General features: G+C 37.5%; 2 protein-coding genes across 2 annotated transcripts; both read right to left on the reverse strand.

Annotated features, from left to right (window-relative positions):
* Window positions 1-191: 191 nt before the first annotated feature.
* Window positions 192-19,380, reverse strand: LOC139935101 (ribonuclease P protein subunit p29-like). Its single transcript, XM_071929563.1, has 7 exons — window positions 19,266-19,380; window positions 17,597-17,705; window positions 15,995-16,212; window positions 14,362-14,436; window positions 13,322-13,386; window positions 8,258-8,359; window positions 192-6,697 (listed from the first exon to the last, which is right to left on the reverse strand). The coding sequence occupies exons 2-7, from the start codon at window positions 17,693-17,695 to the stop codon at window positions 6,561-6,563; spliced, it is 696 nt and encodes a 231-aa protein (XP_071785664.1). The 5' UTR covers window positions 17,696-17,705; window positions 19,266-19,380; the 3' UTR covers window positions 192-6,560.
* Window positions 19,381-24,218: 4,838 nt separating this feature from the next.
* On the reverse strand, window positions 24,219-25,004 carry LOC139935452 (carbohydrate sulfotransferase 14-like). The gene has a single exon (XM_071930064.1). The coding sequence runs from the start codon at window positions 25,002-25,004 to the stop codon at window positions 24,219-24,221; it is 786 nt and encodes a 261-aa protein (XP_071786165.1).
* Between the last annotated feature and the right edge of the window lie 2,035 nt (window positions 25,005-27,039).

The raw sequence follows: 27,039 nt of genomic DNA on the forward strand, positions 1-27,039 counted from the left end.
CAAATTTTTGACTCCCATAAATGGCCGACCGTGTTCGCACAGTAAAAGGAAAACCATGCAGTTTCGAGGCAAACTTGTGTGGATCATTGTATTCTACTTATAAAACATCTTTCCAACCATGTGCATTTTATAGAAAACGGTTACAAACGCTTTTTATAGACCAACTCGTCCGATCCAAGGCAACGTGTTCCTTTAAGTAAATTTTATTGGTCCATGCCCCCCCCCCCCAATCAATCAGGGTCAGTCATTATTTAGATTTCAATGTGTTGGTCTACAATCTCAGACTTCTTGGTCTACGGGCCACACTAATGACTATATGTCACAACATCATGTACAGATTTACCTCTTTTCAAGTACATAATACACTCATTATTTCATCACTTAATTCTATCCACACCTTTTCCTTGGAGACAACCAAAAATATCATAGTTTTAATGCATGCTTTTGCCAATTTTATAAAGTAATTTAATATTTAAGAACATATTTCAAGCTTTACAGATACCAAATATCATCATTACATACCATATGCGTTAAGGTAAGATATTGATAATGAGAAAATTACTGCAAGCGTTTTTCGGCATTTAAAGCCATTGGACACTTTCGGTAAACAGTATTGTCCAAGGCCCACATTTCGTGTAGCACAACTTATATATAAAATAACATTATTATTATTAAATCATTGACTAAAACTTGAGACAATATCAGTGTAAGTTCACTGAAGTTAAAATAATTTTGTTAATTTTTTTAAAAGCAGAAATGGTTGTACAGTTATCCTTTCTTGCCATGCATGTTTGTCTTCCGTTTCAGATTAAAGTACAACACTGATTGGATCAATATTAATGGTTTATTACTTCATTGGTGCAATTACATTTCACTCAAAATGTGTTCTGGTATGAGAAATAAACTGGCCCCATTCTTGTCTTGACAACCTGTGCTGTGATTGTACAGGTGACACAGGAAACCCAACAATGATTGTCGTAGCCTTTTCCGAATCTTGGCTTTGGCTCATTTTCTTTTCCTGTACACCCACAAAAATTGCCACAGTCAAAGTGCTTTTCCATGAAGATTGTTTTCTTCTAAATCGATTAAAAAAGAAAAAGAAAAAGGGAACCCTATTTTTAAAAAAATCAGGAAAATTCTTGAGGATGGCAATTCTTTACTACTCGAAAAAAAAAAAATTCCTTCGGCTCCGTCATAAATTTAGTAGCAGTGATCAGTGACAGTTTGAACATTGTTGCCAACATCAAACGGGGCCCGGGATTCAGCTTAAGCTCAGACTTGAAAAAGACCACAGGAAGGCAAGGGTGGGTTGAAGGTACATGTCCAATGATTGGGGCTGTTATATGGTAGTTTGAAGGCTGATATCAGGTGTCTATTCACGATTCAAAAGTGATGAGATTTGGTTAAAATATATCTAGTTCAGTGTTATGAGCAAAAATGGTTAAGAGCAACGAGTGTGAAAAAAAAAGAAAGTAGAAATACCTTAAGAAAACAAAGTAAGGACAAATAAGTCTTTCTGTCCACCTTGATTGCCTTTAGTAATAATCACATACCAAAAGTTTGTAAATGAGTATTTTTTTCTTCTAAACTGGATATCCCATATTCTTTACTCCTGTTAAACTTTACAGCAAAATTGCCTTTGGTCATTCCAGTGAAGAACATGTGTATGTTTATTGCCAAGCTCGGAGTATTTCTAATGTTCACTCATTACTTAAAAGTTGCAACAAAATTGTATGGCCCTTGCAGTTCTAACAAACCTTACATCTTTAAAGGCAGTGGACACTATTGGTAATTACTCAAAATAATTATTAGCATAAAACCTTACTTGGTAACGAGTAATGGGGAGTGGTTGGTACATGTAGTATAAAACGGGTCCCTCTGAAGTGACGTAGTTTTCGAGAAAGAAGTAATTTTCCACAAATTTGATTTCGAGACCTCAAGTTTAGAATTTGAGGTCTCAAAATCAAGCATCTGAAAGCACACAACTTCGTGTGACAAGGGTGTTTTTTCTTTCATTATTATCTCGCAACTTAGATGACCAATTGAGCTCAAATTTTCACAGGTTGGTTATTTTACGTATAATGAGATACACCAAGTGAGAAGACTGCATGGTCTTTGACAATTACCAATATTGTCCACTGTCTTTAAGGTCAATGGTGCCAGAGTATTTACACAAAGCTCTTCTTGTATAAATTAAAATTCAGGTTATGACACCACATACCAATACAAATGAACCACACAATTTGTCAGCCATTTTGCTTTAAAACAATGTGTGTTGCTTACTCGCTGCCACACAATAGTTGGCAGAAGTGTAGCTACTAGAAATCTTGTGACACAGAGCAGAAATTAAGCAAATGACTCTCTCTAAATACACAGTCCTCAAGTAAGGAACAAAATTGCAAAACTTGTAACATTGAAAATATGTAAAATATATAGAATGCACAAATGTTGGCGTTGGTACACAATAGTATACATATGTAAATAAATTATATATTAGAGAAAAACAAATTATTAAAAACAAGTAGTAAGGAGGTTGTCAGTGTTTTGCAAAGTACAATTTTTTTAATTTTTAGATAGGGTCTGAAACTATTAACACCCAATGTCCCAAACCAGTTCATTAACACAAACATATCTATTTTTGACTTGGGGGGAGGGGGGGGGTAGGAAACAGGTTACCAGTCAGAATGCAACATGTTTTGCTTGTAACTGGTTCCCTGCTACTGATTTGTCAATGCATTTAAACTTTCACTTCATTACTAGTAGCTGTATATATTCAGTATGCAGTAACACAATTTCTTGACATTATCAACTTTGCTGTGTAGAATTGTTCTTATATAAGAACATTTTCCTGCTGTTTATCTACTGTCTGCTTACAATGATTACAGCAGGATAGTCACTGTTGTGGAGTAGAAACCAGGAGATTAGTTCAGGTAAGCTCTAGTCTTGCTTTTTATCTACTACCACAGATGTATAATTTGGTTTGCGGTAACACCATGTGTGTATCTACTTGCCAGGTAGAGTTTGTTCTTTAGAGAACTGTCTTGCTTTATTCTACTGCCGCAGAGTAGATATTCGGGGGTTCGGGACACTTCTTCTCAGTTCTAGAAAGAACTGTCATGCTTTTTAAACTATTACCCAGGGGGATGGTATAGAAAATAGGCTACTGCTTCAGTCTCCTGACGATAACTAGAGCAAGCTAGTCAAATAGACCAATTTAAAAACCGACTCCGCGGTAGTACAGTTAATCACGATCCTATTAAAGCTGTAGTGTAGTAGTCCTAGCCTATTTTCTATCCACCCGGGTGATAGTTAAATAAAAATAAAAAAGCAGGACAGTTTTTTTTCTGAACTGAGAAGTCTCCCAAACCTCCAAACATCTACATGTACTCCGCGGTAGTAGAATAAAGCAAGACAGTTCTCTAAGAACAAACTCTACCTGGCTAGGTAGATACACACATGGTGTTACCGCAAACCAAATATATATTGATACCTCACCATGCAATGCCTCAAATCCTATATACTACAGATATGTTTTGAAAATCTCAGAGACTACCTAGTTGGGACAAGAACTTGTCTTGCTTTTTATTTACTGACTCGGAGTATATCTAAGAAAATCATGAGATCTTATTTCACAGGACTTGGGGGAAGTACCGAGTATACAGTGCTAACATACATCTGTGTACTGGTAAAAACCAAAATTAATATATTCTTTATCTAGATGCAAATTTTACATCTATTATATCATTGCGGTACCCGCTGCCAAAACATTGGAATCTAACTGCCTCTAGCTACCGGCAATCTCTGTAGTTTAGTTGGTAAGACACTGCTCTAAAATTGCAAGGGTCGTGGGTTCGAATCCCTACCGAGTAATATGCCTGTGATATTTTTTTTTACAGGACTTGCGGGGAAGTACTGAGTATGCAGTGCTAACACACATCAGTGTATGGGTAAAAAAACAAAAAAATATTCTTTATCCTCAATGCAAATTAAACATCTATTGGAGGAAAACTTTGCATCTTAACCGAGTGAGAAATACAAACTGTTCTCAATGTTTTGACTAGCCTTCTCTTGTCGATGTTAGGGGTCCACAGATAAACAGCAGGACAAGTTCTAATGAAAAGCAATTCTACCCAGCATTACCACAACTTGAATAATCAATACTCGACCTTGACATATCTCAAATCAAATAAAGTGGCTTATTTTAGCGAGAAAGTTTACGAAAAGACGTTATGCAGGAACAAAATTGTCATAGAAGCTTCTTATTGCACTTGGTTGGTTCGTGTCCGAATCAAAGGCTTTGGTAGTGGGTTAGGCCAGAGCACCAAAACTTTGGTGATTTTGTTGCACCTCTTTGTTGTGCAAGTGCAGCTGTGAGTGGTCAATATATTTATGGGCGGGGCTTGATGAATCGACCCTTTTCAGTATTTTACAAAAAGTTTGTAAGTAACACCCCTGCATTAGAGTATCAGTAGACTCGTAGTTAAAAAAGCATTAAAATTATAACGACAACAAGTATTGTATTAAATCACACGCATGGACAACCGTCTCTTAATACTCACTACAAATATCACCTTTTAATTGACTTTGTTTTCTATGCAAATTTTAGCAATAAAAGAACAAAATGAAAAAAAAATTGAACTGCTTTGTTTGGACTTTATTGCAATTGCATGATGATCTTGATTCTTGACTCAAACCCCTAGGAAGTTATGGGGCCTCCAGCACGGGAAACTGTGTTTCAAGAGATCTTTGTGCTAGCAATTCTTTCAAGGCTTAGTTTCATAAAACTATTAACTGGTAAGCAAAAATTATATGATATAGAAAGGTTTGCGGTAACACCATGTAATGACTATCTCTAATGAGTTGGGGTGGTTCTGAAAAGAACCGTTGGTTTCAACTCGACGTTTCGATCAGTATGCTCTGTCGTCTTCTTTTTTTTCTCCAGAAGACGATCAGAGCATACTGATAGAAACGTCGTGTTGAAACCAACGGTTCTTTTCAGAACCACCCCAACTCATTAGAGATAGTCATTACATGGTGTTACCGCAAACCTTTCTATATCGTATTTCCACCATGCAAAGTTTCAAATCCTACTTAATTACATGGTTAAAGGATTCAGGTACTTTTTCAAAAATGTCCACAGGTTTACATGAAACTTATAAGGTTTGAAGATAATATAATGATAGTGGAAATCTTCCCTTAAAATATTACTATAAACCGAGCTTGTGTAGTTTTTGAGAAATTAGTCAAACAAGTCACAAAATAATTTTTCGTCTCAACAAGACGAAAATTATTAAAGCATGTAAAACCCCTTTAACTAGTTATGATATTATACCAAAACCATAGCATAACTGGTTTATAAGTTTTTACATGCTAAAACTGAGAATTTTTTTATTTGTTTTACTCATTTCTAAAAAACTACAGCACCTCAGTAAGTAAAATTTCAAGGGAAGCTGTCTACTATAATCTTCAAACTTTGTAAGTTTAATGTATGTCTGTGGACATTGTGTTTTGTGTTAGGAAAAAGTACATACATGCAGACCCTTTAATTAAGTAAGCAAAGCAGTAAGAAGATCGTGATGATTTGATGGTTTGTTCCTGTTCTTCACGATGGATTTTCATTTTTTTGTGTGGCACTTATCTACTTACTAGAACCGTCAACAAGCTTGCATGCCTTTTGATTTGCTGATGGTTAACAGTGGCTTCCAATAGTATGGAAAGTGTGCTAAGGGTCGATCCATAAGCAGAAGATGTCTACGTACAGGAGTCAAGTTCGCTCAAGGACCAAAGGTTATCAAGTGGGTCTGTTGTTTAGTGACATAGTTGAAGTGCGGACAACTCTAGTCATGTCATGACAACATGACCCGCAGCTCAGCGTACCTTATCATTTCATAACTGGTCCACCCATTTTATAACTGGTCCACCCTGCACTGTTAGAAAACGGCTGTTGATAACCAGTAATGCCACCATGCCCAGTATAGGACGGTTTCAATTAGTTGACTAGTGTAGTCCAACTATCTTCAACTAGACGGAACTTGGGCTACCTTAGTCGAACTTTTGTCAACAACAGACCTTGCGCGAGGGATAATGAGATGGAACCAATGCTAGCAAAGAGACTGTCTGGCTTGGCAGGCTTTCCAGACAGGGCTCCTGTTGGCAGTTGGAAACATGCCTTTTAGGACAAAGGACAATCGAGAGCAAGTTCAACCGCCCATTAGTCGACCTGTGATTGACCACTGCCAGCAACAAACGTGCGCAGTGACGCACTTACTCGAACGACTCGTTTGGAAGCCTAGTCAACTATCGGTACCATGGTATTCAACACTCCATTGCCTTCTGTCTTTTTTGCTTTATCGTCACTGGCTACTCCTGTAATAGCATGGAGCAGGCTGTCGGGACCAAAGAAGGAACCATGGTCTCGAGGCTGGTTCCAAATTGTCGACCACAGTAGTCAATCAATGGATGAGCCTGGGTTCCATTCAAAATAGTTAACCACGGTGCCCATTGAACTTGTTCCTAGCCATCTGACAACATGGAGGTCGCAGAGATGCCACTCTCTAGTGTTATAAGTCAATGGTTGGTTTTGATTTGAATTTCCTATTAGCTCTGTCGCTGGCTCTGTATCTGAGATGGGTGCCGTAGATGTTCACCACAATGTCATCCACTGACAATGTGAATACTGTGCTTACCTTGGGAATAACTGAAACAAAGAGGAACAGAAATGACAACATTAAAGGCAGTGGACACTATTGGTAATTACTCAAAATAATTATCATCATAAAACCTTTCTTGATTACGAGTAATGGGGAGAGGTTGATAGTAAAAAACAATGTGAGAAACAGCTCCCTCTGAAGTGACGTAGTTTTCGAGAAAGAAGTAATTTTGATCGAATTTGATTTCGAGACCTCAAGTTTAGAATTTGAGGTCTCGAAATCAAGCATCAGAAAGCACACAACTTCATGTGACAAGGGTGTTTTTTCTTTCATTATTATCTCGCAACTTCGACGACCGATTGAGCTCAAATTTTCACAGGTTTGTTATTTTATGCATTATGTTGAGATACACCAACTGTGAAGACAATTACCAATAGTGTCCACTGTCTTTAAGGGATGGTGGTCACATAAAACCCCTGTACTTTCAAGACGTAATATCTCAGAAAATCCTGTGTTATATTTCTTGATTGAAGAAGATTTAAAGTTTTCATTTGGCCTGTGTCTGACTGTCTTCTTAGGTTGAATGTAATTCTTGTCATTTAAGAGATGTATCTTACTACGGAATTAATCTCAGCTCGATCTGAGCAATGTTTAAAAATGGTCATCTCAGATGTCGCTGTCAATTCAACCAATAGCTTCAGCACACCCAATTTTCCTAGTATAGAATTGACCTCAGCTCGAGGGCAATTGTAAAAAAAATGATCATCTCAGATGTCGCTGAGATTCAACCAATAGCTACTGAACACCCAAGTTACTCAGTAAAGAATGAATTTCAGCTCAATCAGAGTAGAACAAAAAAATGATCACCTGATCTGAAAAATGAATCACAAAAAGTCTTGATATATCAGAAGCCTGCAGTGTTGTAAAGTTAGATCCAAATCTGCCTAAAAATTGAACCTGTTTTATATTAACCTTTTGTTTTGTTATGCAAATAACACATTGGAAAGTTGTTGAACCCATTATTTTTGTACAATACACAATTCATTGACAACACTTTGTGTACTTTTGGTTTGAGCTGAATACAAATTATGTACAAGAAATAGATTACATGTATCACCAAACATTATAAAGTGTGGAAGGCGCAAGATGGGGAACCCAGGCGAGAGTGTGAAATGCCCACTGGATGCCACAAGCAACAATAGATGAGTGCAAACAGTGTCCATTGCTATCAATGATATAACAAAACATTTTGCTTGCTAAAATGGCGCCGGACAAAACACTTTGCTTGCTGAAATGGCACCCATGCATATTTCATATTGCAGCGATAGACAGAGCTTCAATTCTCCATCTTCTCCATTTAAAAAAAGCACTATCCTTCAAATTTTTCCTGCATATTGGTAATAGCGCAGTATCTTTAGCCAAGTTATAGTATGTTTCAATTCTGTAGCCTGTATAATGGTTGAACTGCATTTGATGCTTTGTTTGTTGTTGCCAATATTGAAATAAATGTCTAAACAGCTATCTTGCACCTTCGGCACTGATCTATACATTTTGTTTATCACAAAGTGCAAAAAGTTTGCAACTATAGCCACTGCACTAGTACTCACTTTTAAGACAGTCTGCCTTTGTGATCATCTTGAATGAATTTCTCGTTTCTTGTACAACAATTCCTGACTGTCCGATGTAGGAAGGACACTTTGATTTAGTCACTGAGGAATAAAAACAAAAACAAATAATCATCAAATATCTTTCTCAGCAATACAATTTTTTTTATTAAGCACTGAACAATTAGTAGGCCTACTTGCCAGAATTTAAAAAAATATAAAATATAAACTGAACCTCAATGCAAATTAAAAATTTATGAAATAACAGTGATTTTTTAGAGTGAAATTATTATCATTAATTTTATCTTTTTAAATAGCTATAAATTCTGTAATTCACCTTATTCCTTGAATCTACCAAACAGTCATGGCTCAAAAGGTTTCTGTGACATAATTTTCATTTCTTGCCGATTATTGAAAGAAGATTTCTAATTCGATCTCTAACTTAACTGATTTTATTTGTGAGAGTAATTTCTCAGAAGAGTTCTATTTTATGCAAATATTATGTAAATACTATGTAAATGTAAAGCCTGCCCTCGTACAACAAGAAGTAGCAGAGAGTGTCATGCTTGAGTGATCATGAGGCAGTGGTGTGTAGTGGCATGGTGGAGACACACCTTCATTGATGTATAAATGTCTGGAAGAAGCATTGTGGATAACTCAGTGAAGGAGTTGATTAATGAGGAAAACCAAACAATATCATGAGTCTTGAGTTAAGTAATCCCTGAAGCAGTTCTCATGTGTGAAGTGTCTGGAGCTTGGCACATAAGTGCACTTAGTCAGATAACTGTAAGTAACATGTTGGATAACTTTCCTTATCCTGCCACCACTACCTAAATGAGATATTCCTTTTTGAAAAAATGACTGAAAAAGTGTTGGCAGGATATGGAAAGTTTTTCTTAATTTGATATTTTGGTACTTGTTCTTATAAAGCCATTATACACTTTCGGAACAGAAAAAAATATAAAAGTTCACAGATTTACAAATAACTTGGGAAATGGTGAAAGACTTCTCTTGAAATATTATTCCATGAAATGCTTTACTTTTTGAGAAAACATAAAAACAATTATCAATTCTCGATAGAATTACGGATTTATTGTAAAAAGTATGTCATGACATGCCGAAACGTGTGGAAACAAGGGTTGGTTTTCCCGTTATTTTCTCACAACTCTGATGACCGATTCAGCCTAAATTTTCACAGGTTGGTTATTTTATATATAAGTTGTGATACACGAAGTGTGGGACTTGGACAATACTGTTTACCGAAAGTGTATAATGGCTTTAATAAACCCCGCAAATCTCTCAAAAAGTGTGGGTCAGAAATGGAATTTTTGCGTAGCAATTTTTTAATTTCTTCATTTTCAGAAAAACAAAGTCCATATAACTTTTACAGGTTAGTTGAATGATATTTTCATTGAAAACTATAGATTTATGGAAACTAATCTCGTTTCCTAATTTACATTTCCAAACCCTTAGACTGGACAATCATGGTAAAATTTTTGAGGCAAACACAAATACTTATAGAAAAAATAAATAATTGTAGATGACTGGTATTTTGAAAATCAACTCCCTTTATTTAAAGCCATTGGACATGTTGGACACTTTCGGTAAACAGTGTTGTCCAAAGGCCCACACTTCGTGTATCACAACTTATATATAAAATAACAAACCTGTGAAAATTTAGGCTCAATCGGTCATCGGAGTAGGGAGTAAATGACAGGAAAACCCACCCTTGTTTCCGCACGTTTCGCCGTGTCATGACATGTGCTTAAAATAAATCCGTAATTCTCGCTATCAAGAATTGATAATTGTTTCAATGTTTTCTCAAAAAGTAAAGCATTTCATGGAATAATATTTCAAGAGAAGTCTTTCACCATTACCTTCTGTAAACCCTGTAAGTTATTTGTAAATCTGTGAACTTTTATTTTTTTTTCTGTTCTGAAAATGTATAATGGCTTAAATTTAAATTTCGAACAGTGCAAATGCCATCAAAAGTGTGGCATGCACGTCCGTGGCTAAAGTTCTTGTGCATCAGATTCAAGGTCTAGTGGCGGCTCCGAATCCCTGTCAAACCAAAAGTCACCTACAGGGGAAACCACAAGGAACCACAATGCCACCCGCTTGGTGATGCTCATAAAAGAGTTCTGTGATTAATGTGCACTGTAAAGCACATAATTCGGATAACTTTCTGTATGGCGCCACCACTTTTTCACTAATTTTTACAAAAAGGGATATCTCATTGAGGTAAATATTTCATATCGGATGAAAAAGTGGTGGCGCCATACGGAAACTTTTCTGTCTGGGGTAAATGTCGCCATAAAATTGGGCTCTGGGGTTGATTTCAGAAAGACGATCTTAACTTCGGATTAGTTAGTCTAAGGAGTTGTTAAACTGAAGGCTAGTCCTAACTCGTCTACCTCGAGATAAGACGAGCCTTAACTCTTTATGAAACCCACCCCTGACCCCCCTGTTTGTGGCGTCACGACCGAATTTGCCAATGTTGTTAGAAGGAAAGGAGCAACATTACAAAACTTGCGAGACGTTTCAAGGAACGTTACAGAATTGGTAAGAAACAAAAATCGTGAAGATCACAGAATTACATAAAACTTACATGGTAGTAGAAAACATCCCTTGAAATATATCTGTCTGAAATGTCATATTTGATGAGAAATATATAGTCTAACTTCGCGTTTGGAGTGAGCGTTTTATTCATTTTTATTTTGGCATCGATGCAATGCGAAATTTGTAAGCGGTTTTTCACTATTCTCTCATGACCAGATGGCCGATTGATCTCAAACTTTTACAGGTTGACTGATAGACCAATCAGGCAACAGGACAGCTCCTCGGATCGTCAAAGACCCTACGATCCATTCTGCTGACATTGTGCCAAAATGCTTGAATAATTTGAAAACTGGGTATGTACTTTTTTTTATTATTATAGTCCACACACTTTGTTTTAACATTTGGATGTTTTTACATTGGGTTTCTATTGCAAGTTAAGTATAAACCTAGAAAACTGAACCTTTTCATTTGCCACATTTGAACATGATCCATTGTTGCTCTTAGCTCTAAGACAGCAGTCTAAAAACATGTACGCCACCGAACCTTTCAAAATTTCAGGAATCCGACCGCGACCCATCTGCCAAACGCCAATAACTTAAGATATTTAATGTAGCAGAGTCAAGTAACTCAAATTGTTTAAAGAAGCATCATGTTTTTATCTATATAAATATATGAGTAAGTTAGCATAAGGAAAAACACCATGTTTTGATGATAGATCGATTGTGAATTTTTATTGCTGACAGACTAATCAGAAATGTTACGATAACTTTAAGTGTCTTTTGACAAAATTTGTTACTTGTGATCGTTGTTCGCGATCCCCTGTTGCGACCCCCTGACAGGTCACGACCAACCATTGGGTCGCAAACGATACTCTGTGTGACCAAGAGGTAAGATAATTGCATCCAGTGGATGCTACACTTTTACCTTAATTAAAAAAAGAACTCAAGACGTGTTCATTCTTGTGAAGTAAATTCATTCATTTCTGTGAGTAGTCTTTCAGTAACTAGTCGTCTCCCTTGTTGCAACAACTAGGCGTGCACAACGACCACTTCTAAAATACTCAAGAATAGTGGCCCCAATGAACCAATTCGTCATTCATGACAATCAATGTTTATCACGCTGTCACCATCTTGGTTAGGCCTGGGCGAATTATTCGAATTTCCGGTTAATGGCGAATAGGTTTTCCTATCCGTAACCGCGAATGCCTTTTTTTTCTTAACCGGATATCCGCATAGGGCGCGAATACTTATTTACAAACCGGATAATTCTGTAATTACAACCGAGTAACCGGATATTCTTTAACTATCCGAATATCCGCGGACGTCAGGCGACAACTGATATGAATGTTTTGTCTGAATCCTTATGAAACTTCTATTAAGACAGCATAAAACAGCATAAATTAAGTATTTAACTAGAAGAGTTAAAACAATGACATTTCTGACGTAACTTGTTCAAAGATTACAAAAGTTTTCCTTCACGTAGAGTCAATCACGATCAAAAGAAAAAGCAAGTCGCCATCTTTAAATTAGATCCGGTCATTTTTATGAATGAACCGAGTGACACTGTCTTAAACTAATATCAATCCGCCCATAAGATCTCATTCACAAACAAACAGCGCCCTCTAGTGGCAAAAAAAAAAATTAAATTTTTTATATATTTTCTTTTTTAAATAGCGCCCTCTAGCGGCGAAAAAACTATTCGAATATCCGGTTAATTTCGGATAGTTGGCCAGCGGTATCCGAATAACAAAATTTCACTATTCGCCCAGCACTAATCTTGGTCATGTTCCCCGTTTCAAATAGCAGTAATGAATGCTAACATTCAGTGCGCATGGCACCAGACTATTATTTCGTCCAGCCTCAGTTTGGTTACAATGAGTTGAAATGGAGTATAAGTCAAGACGACCACATCGTGATAAAGGTCTTAACACGCTGTACAACCCTGTAATTGTACACAAAACTAAGCTTGGGCGATATCTATTTATGTTATTCACGATATATCGCCGACAATATATCGCGATATTCGATGTAATCGCCATTAATCAAATTTGACATCATCAGTCTTCAAACTCCCAGTGAAAATTGCAAAAGAGACAGTCATAGCATAAGAGAGGTGTTCTAATGACCTATTCTTCTGGTTTTACTCCAAACCTATGGGGTGCAAGATGTCTCAGCTAGGAAATACATCGCGATATTGCGATACTTAATCGATGTCGCGATATATCGCGCTATATCGATATTTCGATTAAAACTAAATCGATCCGATATCGTAATCGTTTCCAAATTAATATCGCGATATTCGATATCGTGGTATCGCCCAAGCTTACACAAAACAATCCTCCAACATATCGCAGCTGTATTTGAATGATTACACAGCGCAGCACACACAGCACAATGCCACACATAGTCAGTGAAACTAAAAACTGCCAAAAAGTGAACTTATCACTCACACCAACCATTACAGAGGCTCAAATATAATCCAAAGTTACATTTCATCCAACAAACTCACCTGTTATTATACTGCCATGAAGATCACATCTTAACAACTTAGTGTGAAGATGTTCTGGTTTTACTCTGTAGAAAAAGAAAAAAAATATCAACGTGAGCAACAGAATGTGCAACATGACTTTCAACAATTTAACCCTGCTACTTGGGGTTACATTTTCAATGGACCCTTCCCATGAAATATGCTAATTACATTCACGCATGCCTACAGACCCTGTTGGTTGGCAAACGCCATAGAGTTGTGCACTAAGCAGACGCGCAATCGCGTCTGCGTGACGCACTCATTACCCGTGTACAAAACAGCACAATGTTCCCCCAATTTGCCAACCAAAACGTTAGTGCGCACGCACTATGTGCAATTTACATATTTCATGGGAAGGGTCTATTGAGTTGGCCGACCCTGTAAAAACCTGTAAACTGCATGGTTTGTGTATGGTGGCCAAATTGACACTGAACTAAGTGTGGATATGCACACTGGGACGGTGTATTTGCATTCACAACATGATATCATAATGTAGACTTGCATAATGTATCTGTAATCAAAACCACAGTGAATGATAATGAATGGTCAGACAGTGGGAGGGTCGACTGTCTAGATGTATTCACCCCATGATATAACGCATCTGTCATTCAAAACCACAGTAGATAATATTGAATGGTCCGACAGTACGAAAGTCGACTGTATAGGATGTATTCCATGTAGATGTATATGTATTCACCACACAATATCATATTGCAGGCTTGCTGATATCATACATGTAGTTCCTCTACCTTTCAAAACCTCAATGGATGGATATTGAATGGTCACAGAGTAGGAGGGTTAAAAACAGACTACAGGCTGAAAACTCTGTTTTTCATTACCAGGGGACTGGTGTCAATGTCTGTTATGCCAATGTAATGTGAGAAACAATGGAATAGGAAACATCTGCTTAGAGAAATTCTTCCAAGAGAACAGTATAATTATGTTTCTTCCAAAAGGTAAACAACTTTTCTTTAGGATTCAATACAGGCTTTCAACAGTTGACAAATAAAACAAATGTTTACGTTTCTCTGTTGAGTTGCAGACTATCTCTCATGTAATCCAACCACAGCTGGTGTAATGGCTCGTACATCTGATACCTGTTCATCAAATACAAGAACAGATAACTGTGATTACACAGGAATGTCAGTTTGCATAACCTCACTCTGGTGCCCCCTTGAGATGGTGACAGAATAGGAAGACTACCAACTTAAAGGCAGTGGACACTATTGGTAGTTACTCAAAATAATTATTATCATAAATCCTTTCTTGATTACGAGTAATGGGGAGAGGTTGATAGTAAAAAACATTGTGAGAAACGGCTCCCTCTGAAGTGACGTAGTTTTCGAGAAAGAATTAATTTTCCACGAATTTGATTTCGAGATCAGATTTAGAAATGAGGTCTAAAAATCAAGCATCTGAAAGCACACAACTTTGTGCGACAAGGGTGTTTTTATTCTTTCATTAATATCTCACAACTTCGAAGACCAATTGAGCTCAAATTTTCACAGGTTTGTTGTTTTATGCATATGTTGAGATACACCAACTGTGAAGACTGGTCTTTGACAATTACCAATAGTGTCCAGAGTCTTTAAGACTAGATGGTCAGTTAGTAGAGTACTCGCACATAAATCTGTAGATTGCATTTCACACAAAGCTCTTAACACTGTACTGAACATTAAATAATATTGCTTACTTGAAAATCATAATCATAAAAGTTTCCCACAGGTCGTTTGGTTATTTTTAACACTTGACACTGAACATAAAATAATATTGCTCACTTGAAAATCATAATCATATTAATTTGCCACATGGAGGGTTATTTTTGACCAGCTGCAGTATTGTGAAAAAGTAATTGTAAGCAAGTCTAGCAACTAAATGAAACCCTGCATGGCTTGAAATAATCTCTTCTTTCACATAAAACCCCAACAGCTGAAGAGCTACGATTTCTAATAAATTTTCTCACATTTTAAAATTTACTTAATCCTTTAAAGGCAGAGGACACTATTGGTAATTGTCAAAGACCAGTCTTCTCACTTTGTGCATCTCAACGTATGCATAAAATAACAAACCTGTGAAAAATTGAGCTCAATTGGTCGTCAAAGTTGCGAGATAATAATGAAAGAAAAACAGCCTTTTCACACAAAGTTGTGTGCTTTCAGATGCTTGATTTCGAGACCTCAAATTCTAAACTTGAGGTATCGAAATCAAATTTGTGGAAAATTACTTCTTTCTCGAAAACTACGTAGCTTCAGAAGGAGCTGTTCTCACAATGTTTTATACTACCAACCTCTCCACATTACTCGTTATCAAGTAAGGTTTTATGCTAATAATTATTTTAGTAATAACCAATAGTGTCCACTGCCCCATTTGTTCCAATGATAAATTGATCATATGGACACATAAATTGTTTTCTGATTTTTTGTAAATGATGAGCCCCCCCCCCCCAAAAAAAAGAAGAAGAAAAAACAGGTCATGATAATAGCACTGTCAAGAGTGCTGTTCCCTATTCTGAAAAAGTGGATGAGCAACCTTTTTTTCCTTCATTTCTCAGCTCTTTTTTACAATGGTCCCTAGCGACTGGTCGCCACAGGAAAGAGTTTCATTACAATTAAAACTAAAATTGAAGTCTCAGTCTCTTGCAAGCTATGTTCATACTTTTGTTGTTCTGGTGGTATATCGTTCAAGTTGAGTTGCTTCTTCTGTTTGGTGCTCAGTGCTTTCTTACTCCGTTTCCGTTTACTGCGCTTCTTCTTCTTCAGGGCGTCCATTATCATCTCCTTGCGAGAGGAGAATTTCTCTATTTCTTCCGAACGACCCTTGGGAGCGGCAGCTTTTAAGAAGCTGTTCACAAAATCTTTAGAATCCTTTGGGACCTATGTTGGGATGAGAGAGTTAAAAATGCGTGAAAAATATATGTGAACATACAACTTGAAATTTAAGACACATTATAAGAAATCCTCTTGCACAGGCTTTCATTGAGGTCAAACAATCAAAGTGTGGATGAGAGAGTTAAAAATGCATGAAAAATATATGTAAACATACAACTTGAAATTTAAGACACATTATAAGAAATCCTCTTGCACAGGCTTTCATTGAGGTCAAATAATCAAAGTGTGGAGGCGTGTACATGCCCCTTGTTCATCTTCTTCCTTTCTAGTGCAGCCTTCATGATTGGAAATAGTCGCACTGCCAGACACACCAGGGCAAACCCCTTCTCTTTGCGACAAGTGTGTTAACTGTGTTTTTTGGTCTTTTACATGCATTGATAGTTTTCATAACAATCCACAGAAGCTTTACTTCCCATCTGAAAGAACAAAGCAACGGTTAAAGGCAGTGGACACTATTGGTAATTGTCAAAGACTAGTCCCCACAATTGGTGTATCTCAACATTTATGCATAAAATAACAAACCTGTGAAAATTTGAGCTCAGTTGGTCATCGAACTTGCGAGATAATAATGAAAGAAAAAAACACCCTTGTCACACGAAGTTGTGTGCGTTTAGATGGTTGATTTCGAGACCTCAAGTTCTAAATCTGAGGTCTTGAAATCAAATTCGTGGAAAATTACTTCTCTCTCGAAAACTATGGCACTTCAGAGGGAGCCGTTTCTCACAATGTTTTACACCATCAACCTCTCCCAATTACTCTTCACCAAGAAAGGTTTTATTCTAATAATTATTTTGAGTAATTACTAATAGTGTCCACTGCCTTTAAGTGTCATGACTCATGACTGGGACTCGAACCTACACTCTGCTGATCAGATACAGCAGAGCTTGAGTCTGGTGCTCTGTTTTGAGACTGTATCTCACACAAAAAACCTTTTCTTTCAGATGCAAAACGATTTTCTCCTTCAAGCATTCTTTAACATTTGTTAAATCTGTCAAAAACAACATCAGTGTTTCTTGAAAGTTGGAGGAATTTTGAAACAATTAAGCCATCTAATTTGCTAAGCTTACTATTAAGCTTTCAATTTCAACTTTGGGGATCAGGTTAGCTCCGTGGTTTCTTTCCCTGCCTTTCACCTCTGTGGACGCCAGTTCGAATACCACCTCAGAACGGAGCCTTGCGTGCGGATTGGGTTTTCAGTCCCCACTGAATGTGTGGGGTTTTCCCTCCCTCATCCAAAACTGAAATGTTTTCCTTGTTTCTTTTATCCTGTAAGTATAGTGTCCTATGAGATAATTGTGCTATTGGATGTGTAATCAAATGAAACAAAAATATAAATAAATAGGCAAACTTACTTAAAAATATCACTTACCTGAAGTAGCATCTTATCTTTAATCATATGTGATGGCAGCTTCTTGTACAGCATAAAACTTTCCTCATGCACATTGTCCGTCTTGTCTGCGTCAGCCATCTTGCTCTGTCTATAATTTAATCACATTGCATTACTTTATGTGTAGAGAAGCAGCAGGTGGTAATGAAGCCTTTTTTAGTGAAATTTAATGAGTTAGTAGTTCTTGTTTGTTGTCAACAAGTTGTCAGTTAAGTAAAGTAGGACTGCCGTACTCCTAGCCCTGGACCTATTGATAGGATAGGGAGCCTGACCAGATAACTTATTTTTTGTTTTGAATTAACTTACAAGTTTCAGTAAGTTATAACCATGATTATGTCAATATGAGGGATAGTTCGTGCGCAGTTAACCATTGATTGGTTAAATTAGAAATTGTTTTGTAATAAATAACAGTAACACCCCCCCCATATTAATCAATTCAAACCCAACTAGCTACTTATATACATGTAGTTATAAAATCTACTTCTAGAAACTATAAGTATAACTATAAGTTTCTAACACTACAGTACTTTTAAAAATCTAAAACTTAAAAGTAACTTTCCGGATCAAATCGGTAAAATCATGCCCATCATGCATACTAATATTACTCTTTTTTTTATATGATGCTCTACTGTATGTAGTTGCGATAAATAACCCTCCTGCCGACGGCGTAGCCGGAGGGTTACGAGTCGCTTCAATCGAAAAACGGCGAAATACTTTAGTCAACAGATTTGCTCATTTTTTACCACTTTAAAAAATAATGACACAAATTCTACGAACACGAACGTAATCCTCAATGTCTAATGAATAAGATTCAAAAACACAATTGAGAAAATATTTTGAAAAAAAAGGACAAAAACTTACCAGATTCCGGGAGCGAAACAGTCACAAATTTCCCAGGTTCTATTTTTGAACCTGTCGCTGGTTACCATGCGCAGCCCCAAGCGCTGAACCCAACCGCAGGTACCAGCCGACCGAGCCGCAGCCGAGTTTGACTAAACCATTCTGTAAAAGGGGTGTTACAAGGGGTGCTGCAGTGCGGCAGTGCTTTAAGTGAGTGAACAGCGGGCATAGTAAACGGACAGCGCACACGCACTGCCACGCTGCCTTATAACACCCCTTTTACAGAATGGTTTATTCTAACAGCAATGAACATCTGGAAGTCACATAATGGCGAAGCGATAGGTTCAAAATAGAACCTGGCACTGTTTCGCTCCGGGATCTCGTAAGTTTTTGTACTTTAGTTCAAAATACTTTCTCAATAGTGTGTTGAATGTTATTCATTAGATATTGAGGATTAAGGTCGTGTTCTTAGAATTTAAGTCATTATTTTCGAAAGGGGAAAAAATTGAGGAAATCTGTTGACTAGCTGTTGAAATTGTACGTGTTTGACCATTTCGCCGTTTTTCGATTGAAGTGACTCGTAACCCTCCGGCTCCGCCGTCGGCAGGAGGGTTACGTTATCGCAACTATACTGTATGATAAACTGTAGTGTAATATCTGATGTGTCCAGTGAATCAGTACACCTCCATGGTACAATCAACATTACATTGAACTTGAACATACGCTACGATACATGATCAATCATAAACAAATAAAATAATGGTTAGCCCTATCGACAGATTGATTGATGAAGAAAGCTGCCAACACTTACATGACTTAGTACTCTGCTACTATTTGTGGTTGTTATGTTTACGTTTCTCTTCTTTTGTTGTGGTTTAATCATAAGACTCTAGGTTAGAGAACCATTGCCCGATGCATGTGTTTACGTCCCGTTGCCCTCAATTAAGAGTGTCTTACGAGCGCCCTCAAGAGACGTGAATTCAGAGTCCACAAATTGTATAGTGAGCCCTCTATAGAACACAAAAGTTTTCTGCGACGTATGAAAAAGCCACACCCAATAATTATTTTAAAGCGAAATAGTGGTTAATTTTATTTTCCAACACAACAACATTGCTTCAATTTTACTGCAAGCAAACTTTGCAGGGGGGAAACTAAATGCGATTGAAATTACCAAATCCACGAAAAACAGTTGACTTCAATCCTCAATTTAGAGACACATGGGAGACACAAAAACAAAACTCAGAAGGCAGGCATAGGCGCGCCTAAACATACAGCCAACATATGAGAAAATGGCAAAGATGACAGAAGTTCTTATTATCGCCATTTTAAGTTCATTTATTAGAAAATTTAAATTAAGTAGAAGTTAAACCAAGCATAGGCTTTGATCTACTTGTAAGAGATATCCCTAGTGGTTGTTTCAGGAGGACCTGCCAAGTATCACTTGAGCTTATAGGCCTACCCCGGCGGAGCGGTGGCAACAATCCTCCCAGCGGTCGGGGCAAACAATGCGGACAATAGACTGTGCAAGTCTCGCGCAGATTTGAACTTCCGGGACCATTGTGGTCCCAACCTTATGGAGTTTTACGTTGGGGAGATTTTGTTTCGTCCATTATTTTAGTTTAATATAGTTTATGATCATAAAAGTGACATATGTTGTTAAAAATGTAATACTAATTAACAACATATATAAAAGTAAAAATAAAGTCAACATAATAACGAAGAAAAACCGGTATTTAAACTTGACCTCAGGTCAGGTTACTTGTAAAAAATTAAGAATTTGTGCCCATCTCCGATCACGAAACTTACGCAGACGCTTGTTTTGGCCGCGCGGGGTGGAAAGCCTTTTCATTGGTCGCTTAGGCGTCGGCTTCCTCTTTAAAATGCGTCACGCGTTTATCTAACGCCCTTGCGACCATCGTGCGTCCGCGTATAAACCAGCTTTCAGTAGTTTCACATTCGGGCGTAGATTTACAAAAGGGGTTTCAAAACATTTAAGATCAAACAAACATCCTTGTCCCAGAGTTTTACTTTTGTCTATACATAGACTTTAACCGATAATTGTGTATTTGTTTAAAAAGCTAAAACTAATTTAAACAAGCTCTAATGGGTATTTTTGTTGTTCAGATTCGGCATTAAGAAAAAATTATAGCAAAGATTTGACTCCTAAAAAAATAAAGTTCTTCAGTTGTCGTGTTTTCTCGCTCCGGTGCGCGCGAGACTTGCACAGTCTATTCGGGCACATCAAGAACGTGAGAAAAGACTATCTCAGTTTTAAACTTGGGAGGGGTAAAATCCATCCGCGTACAAGGCTCTGGTACGACGCGCCAGGGGATTCAAACAGGGGTACGGGTGAAAGGTGTGCAGACCTTACTAATAATAATATTTTCAATATGCAAATGTTCAAATCATACTTTTCGTGTTTAATATTATGAAGTAAAAATATACATGATTGCTTCATAATAATGAATCATTGTTTAATCACCACTATAACGAGCATAGAAAACCAATTTCCAATTTCCTAGCAAATTTGTGAGAAACAAAGCACATACCTCACCTTCCCTACTACGGTGTTTGATTCTGTTAAAACCCTTTAACTTTTGTGCGCAAGCCAATTAAAATCTGACAAAAGTAATTAGCTATAGTGCTCACTCATGCGGAACAGCTGAGGATTGATTTGGTAAAAATTAAAAAGCTAGGACCTTGGTTCACCAATACTTAGCGCCAGATTTTTGTAAACTTATAAAACATCCATTTGGGATACATTTTTTTTAAATATATACTTTTTTTTTGAAACACCCTGTAGTTTCATGAAGTCAACTTTGAGATGTAACTATGGGTGGGTTGGGGGCCTGGGACACAATTTATCAATCAATCGATCAATCAATCAATCAATCATTCAATCAATCAGAAGAAATTAATATAAATATCGTCTAAATCTATTTTTATATCGTTGATAAGTGGTTATATCGTTGATAAGTGGTTGTGATGTCGCTTTGTGCGATCGAACTTAAAACAAAATTTGGTTGATTCATCTTGACCCAAGCCGAATTTAGTAGAGTGCTAACCATGGAAAATTGTGGTGAGCATGTCTTAAAGTATGAAGATTATTGATTAGCGATAGTCCCTGCTAACTTGTATAGCTTTAGCGAGGCATTCCCTATCACAACACTTTGCTAAGCAGCTCTTCCGTCAAGCAATGGCAGGGAAATAGTAAACTTGAGAGGGGAAAGTGTATCGAGAGAAAAAGAGTAGGGTCTACAACAATTATTTATGAATATTATACTATGGTTTTTTTCAGGTTGAGCTGCAAATCGGCGCCAGGGGTGTAGTTTATGACAGACAGGGCTCCTTATTTAATTATATAAAAAAAAACTTGTAATTATTTACGACTGAAATGGAAGAAAAATAAGCATTTTTATTGAGTGTCTACTCTGCCTGAGAGATTTCATTATCTGTGTATCCAATTCCTAGTCGCTGATCCTATTCTGTCTAGGCAATGGATTAAGCCTTAATGCATTGGCGACTCTGGTTTTAAATTTCACACCGACCAGCTGCATGACGTTCACTCACACAGAGTTTGAACTAAAAACAACATTTTTAAAACGTCTTAATTAAGCATTATGCTCGGAGTAAGAAAGGTTTACTTTAAAACTGCGACCCGAAGGCCTTTAATACCAATAACTCTGGCTAGACACATACAAAAATATATTAGAATAATATATACTCTAATAAAAGTCTATCAAAGTTAGACAAGCCTGTAAAAACGGCAGAGGTAAAAACAGCAAAAGTCCCCTCAGAAAAAAATGCACCATCAAAAAACACATGGAGCTAATTATGTTTTACTCATTAACTCAAAAGTCACGGAATTTGTTAAGTTAATTTAACACAGTTGGGTATAAGACTTTTATTTGCAGAATTAGCTTGAGTTGAGTATTCGAACTAGGGCCTATTAGTCCCATTTACTTCGAAGCCCCACCAGAAGCCCCATAGGAATTCAACGCACGATGGCCCTTTTCACACTACAGAGCCGGGAAAAAAAACTCCCATAAAAATCCCGGACATTTTTATCCCTGTATCGCCACCACAGCAACCGTTCTCACTAAACCCAATTTTTTGTAACTCCCGGGAGTACCATTTGCCATGAATTTGCACGGTCGGTTCACATTTACGACCAAACCCCAGGAAATTTTGAAATACATGTCAGCCCTTGCGGACGTCTCAACACTGTGGACGCAAAGGTTGGGATGTGGGTGAGTTATACCGCTTTTGTTCTCACTATCTTTTTCCCAGGAAAATTGCTTTATCCCTGGGTTAACTGCCTTAACCCTATAGCCCTGAGCAGGATTAATTATTTTCATGGAGATAAGTTATTTCCAGGAAGTGTTGTCGTAGTGTGGAAAAATCGACCAAAAGTTCCCGGGAAGTTCCCGGGAAGTTCCCGGGAATTTCCCGGGAAGTTCCCGGGAATTTCCTGGGAAATAACTATAGTGTGAAAAGGGCTATTGACATTTTCAATTGGTCATGTAAGAAAAAACGCCCTGATTGCACTTTATGCTTTCAGATGTATAATAAAAGGTTTCATGTCTGAAGTCTTGTAATATTCGTGTGAGAAATTACCTCTTTCCACCCGATTTGACTACCCACCGCGGTGGGTAGTCGAATCGGGTGCTCTTTCTAAAAAACTACGTTACTTCAAAGGGAGCCGTTTCTCACAGAGTGCTCATTGTCAACAGAGTGCTCATTGTTCGTTACCTAGTAAGTTTTTATGCTAACAACTTTTTAGAGTAATTTCTAACAGTGTCCAGTGCCTTTAAACTTGGAACCAAATTATTTGCAACCACCACTATAGTTTCAATCAAAGTGAGCGAATTTCAACATCAAACTTTGATACGGTACTGTGCCCAATTTAATAGAGCCGCTAAACACAACAATTTGCTTAGCATGACATTTTTTCCTTGTTAAAAACAGGATTACCAAACAAATTTCCATTTGTTACATTGCTTGTTACTGGTATTCAGCTGTCGTTTGCTTATCCTTAAAATCATGTTTCCTCAAGGAAGAAATTTCATGCTAAGCAAATTGTTGTGCTTAGCAGCTCTGTGAAATTGGGCCCTGGTGCTTACTGAGAGGTTGCACCGTGAGGCACGAGACGCAAGTTCACGTTTCAAGACTCATTGGATAGTGTTGTTTTCATTGTGGTCAAAGTAACAAGGTTGCGGACTTGTTATGAGTTGAAACACTGATATATTGGGCAACTTGAGAACTTTGGTTGTGAGACACACACTAGCTATAATGTGTAATAATAATAACCGTACTTATAACGCGCCTTTTGCCAAAGGATACAAAGCGCCAGTTATTATTACTACAAGGAGTGGGCGAATTTTGAGATATAAGACCTAATCCTTAAGAAGCATGTAATGGTTTACGAGGTGCTGTGGCGCAATATGCTGCCAATTCAGCCAGGAACACCGGGGCGAACACATTCTCTTTTCGATAAGTACACTGGGTTCGTTTACATGCGTTTACACAACACATGGGACCAACGGCTTTACGTCCCATCCGAAGGACGAAGCAATGGTTATGTGTCTTGCTTAAGGACACAAGTGTCACGGCTGGGGATTCGAACCCACACTCTGCTGATCAGAAACACCAGAGTTTGAATTCGGTGCTCTTAACCGCTCGGTCACGAGCTAACATAAGATTATGAACAAACATGAAGTGTAGACTTCTACCAGTCCCGGCTGTAGTATTATCACAATATTCCTCAAACACCCAGTAGAACCTGACTCATGACGTCATCGGGTGAATATCCAAACAGTCTATAGTCCACGTGGTAATAATCCATCAGTTTCCGCATCAAATCCGGCGATATCGACTTGTAATATTCCACGAAACGTTGTTTTGCCTTTGAGCTTTTGTATTCTGGGAATTGGACGAGGTGGTCGATACCTAGCCATCGCAGTACGAACGGACCTTCCACTGCAAGATTTTCAAAATGGCCGATGAAATCGTATTTGACATGACAAGGCCGTGATAGTTTATACTGTGGCAGCCAGTGATCATTTAACTGGTTCATTTTGATACCACTTCCCCGATCAGTGATGTATTTGATAAATTCAGTGAATGTAATATTCCACCATTTCCCGAGCTTCTGTTTTTTATCGCCTCTGTAACGATCGGCAATTTCTCTCCCATAAGTCTTCTCCCAAATCCGTTGAATGAAAGACCAAGAGTGAAGTTTATCCATATACGCTGAAAGTAACCTACTCATAGGTTCTCGCACAAACAACACTTTACGGTAGCTCTTCAACCGGGCATCATCTCTTCTGTAATATTTCAGTACATTCTTCAACTTTCCAGTGTTGTTGTTCAGTGTACGCCAGATTGTCTTCCACGTCGTGCAAGACACCTTGGGAATGAAATTGAAGAGGATTTTATGTTTGTCGTTGACGAGTAAATGTCTGTAGTCGCTAATTGGTCCTGATATTATGCTAAAATGGCTACACACTTCAGCCAGTGCCCGCTTTCGACGTTCTTGTTCCATGTTCATGATATGTTCAAGTTCCAAAGCAGTTAGTGTCGATGTTGCATCATTGAACTCAGTGGTGATGTTAAAAACAGCCGACTTTGATTCCTGTGTTTTGGGAAAACACTATTTTTAAGTACAAAGCAGAGTCGATTTGCTAATATATGATCACGTATATGTATTGCTATTTTTAAAGGACAGGTAAAACAATCCAAACAAAAATATTAAGATTATTTCGTTCCCTCGAAACATTGTTTCCCCTCGAAATGTTATAATATTATTTAAAGACTTCAGGCCTGAAGCCCCCTTTAAAGCCATTCGACACTTTCGGTAAACAGAATGGTCCAAGGCCCACACTTCGTGTATCACAACTTGCATATAAAATAACGAACCTGTCCAAATTTAGGCTCAATCGGTCATCGGAGTTGGGAGAAAACAACGGGAAAACCCACCTTGTTTCCGCATGTTTCGCCGTGTTGTGACATGTGTTTAAAATAAATCCGTAATTCTCGATATCGAGAATTGATATTGTTTTAATGTTTTCTCAAAAAGTAAAGGATTTCATGGAATAATATTTCAAGAGAAGTCTTTCACCACTACCTTCTGTAAACCCTGTAAGTTATTTGTAAATCTGTGAACTTTTATTTTTTTCTGTTCCGAAAGTGTCCAATGGCTTTAAGACCAAGCACAACAGTTTGTGCAACAAGTTTTTTTTCCCCAAAGGTGTCCCGTGTCTTTAAATTGTACGTACCTCTTGCTGTTCAGCTAGAATTTTGGAGTAACGAAACGAGCGGATGGACGGCGACACGCCTGGGATGAAAAATACAAAAGTTGGTGTTACAAATTTCCCTAAAGAAAACTTGGAAGAGCATGTTGAGTTAAAAGAACATTACAGACTTGGTTTTTGCTAACAAAACAGTTGCTGGCAATGTATAAGCACTATTATATAATCCACCATATTTATACATAAACTGACAAACCTCGTTTGAGATCGATCGGCCATCTGGGTCACGCGAAAATAGTGAAAAACCGATTACACATTTTCAGGTATACAACTTCATGAATTGAACGCTTTCATTATTATCTCGCAATTTCGACAACTGATTGAGCTCAAACTTTCACAGGTTTGTTATTTTACGCATATTATGTTGAGATACACCAACTGTGAAGGCTGGTCTTTGACAATTACCAATAGTGCTCAGTGTCTTTAAAAAAAAGAAAGAGCTGTTTTTATTGAGAACACTCACTTTGATTTGGATAACGTTGGTTTCGGTCCAGCAGAAACGACGCCATAATCAAGAGTATCATGATGGGGCCGACTGTGACGAGTGCAAGGTTCCGAGGGGTAGCCATCTTGATAATCTAAACATTATTCAAAAAAATAATACTCGTCAACGTCGCCTACTTCAAACTTCGGATTTAGTTTGATTTGTACGAGGTTTCAACGGCAAAACTTAATGTATTTTTTTTTTATAGGAAAGAGTGTCCACAAGTAAGGTCTGACCTAATTATTGCTGTTGTTGATGTAGTTGTTTTTTTAGTGTTTCTTTGTTTTTAAGTGTCTATTTTTATTCATTTTTTATTTTGTGAACAGGGTTGGATTGCATCAAAATAAGATTTTGTCGAACAAAAAGTACAGTGCATATGTACCGCAAAAACGTTCACGAAATAAACCTAAACATTTATGAATATTGGGGGAACATATTAACTACATTGAAGACCACTTACCGTTTGTCTACCCGCAACTGAAGCCACCACGAGCCCCGAAGTCATTACTACCAAAAGCAGTATTATCTCAGTTACAGACAAGACATAAAACAACGTTGCCATCTTGAAAAAGGGTCCTGTATGTTTTCTTTTGAAGCACTCTCAATCTTCCTTGTTAAATTCTCTAGACTTTCGCAAAGGTTGTACGTTCACTGTCTGATAAGTTGCCTATATAAGGCTTTGGTGGGCGTATTATGCATGTTATGATGGTTCTTTAAGTAGACCAAACTGCTTCACCAAGACAGAAACTTCAACAAAGACTGTTATGGTTGGAATAAGGTACATCGAAGAT

This window comes from Asterias amurensis, chromosome 3 (assembly GCF_032118995.1).
Source record: "Asterias amurensis chromosome 3, ASM3211899v1".
NCBI classification, from domain to species: Eukaryota; Metazoa; Echinodermata; class Asteroidea; order Forcipulatida; family Asteriidae; genus Asterias; species Asterias amurensis.

Excerpts from the sequence above, each read along its gene's own strand:
- LOC139935452 (XM_071930064.1), bottom strand. The coding sequence starts at position 25,004 with ATGAACATGGAACAAGAACGTCGAAAGCGGGCACTGGCTGAAGTGTGT.
- LOC139935101 (XM_071929563.1), bottom strand. The coding sequence starts at position 17,695 with ATGGCTGACGCAGACAAGACGGACAATGTGCATGAGGAAAGTTTTATG. Across the intron at positions 16,213-17,596 it reads AAGATAAGATGCTACTTCAG|GTCCCAAAGGATTCTAAAGA; the intron begins GTAAGTGATATT and ends ATCCCAACATAG. Across the intron at positions 13,387-14,361 it reads CTGCAACTCAACAGAGAAAC|AGTAAAACCAGAACATCTTC; the intron begins GTAAACATTTGT and ends CTTTTTCTACAG.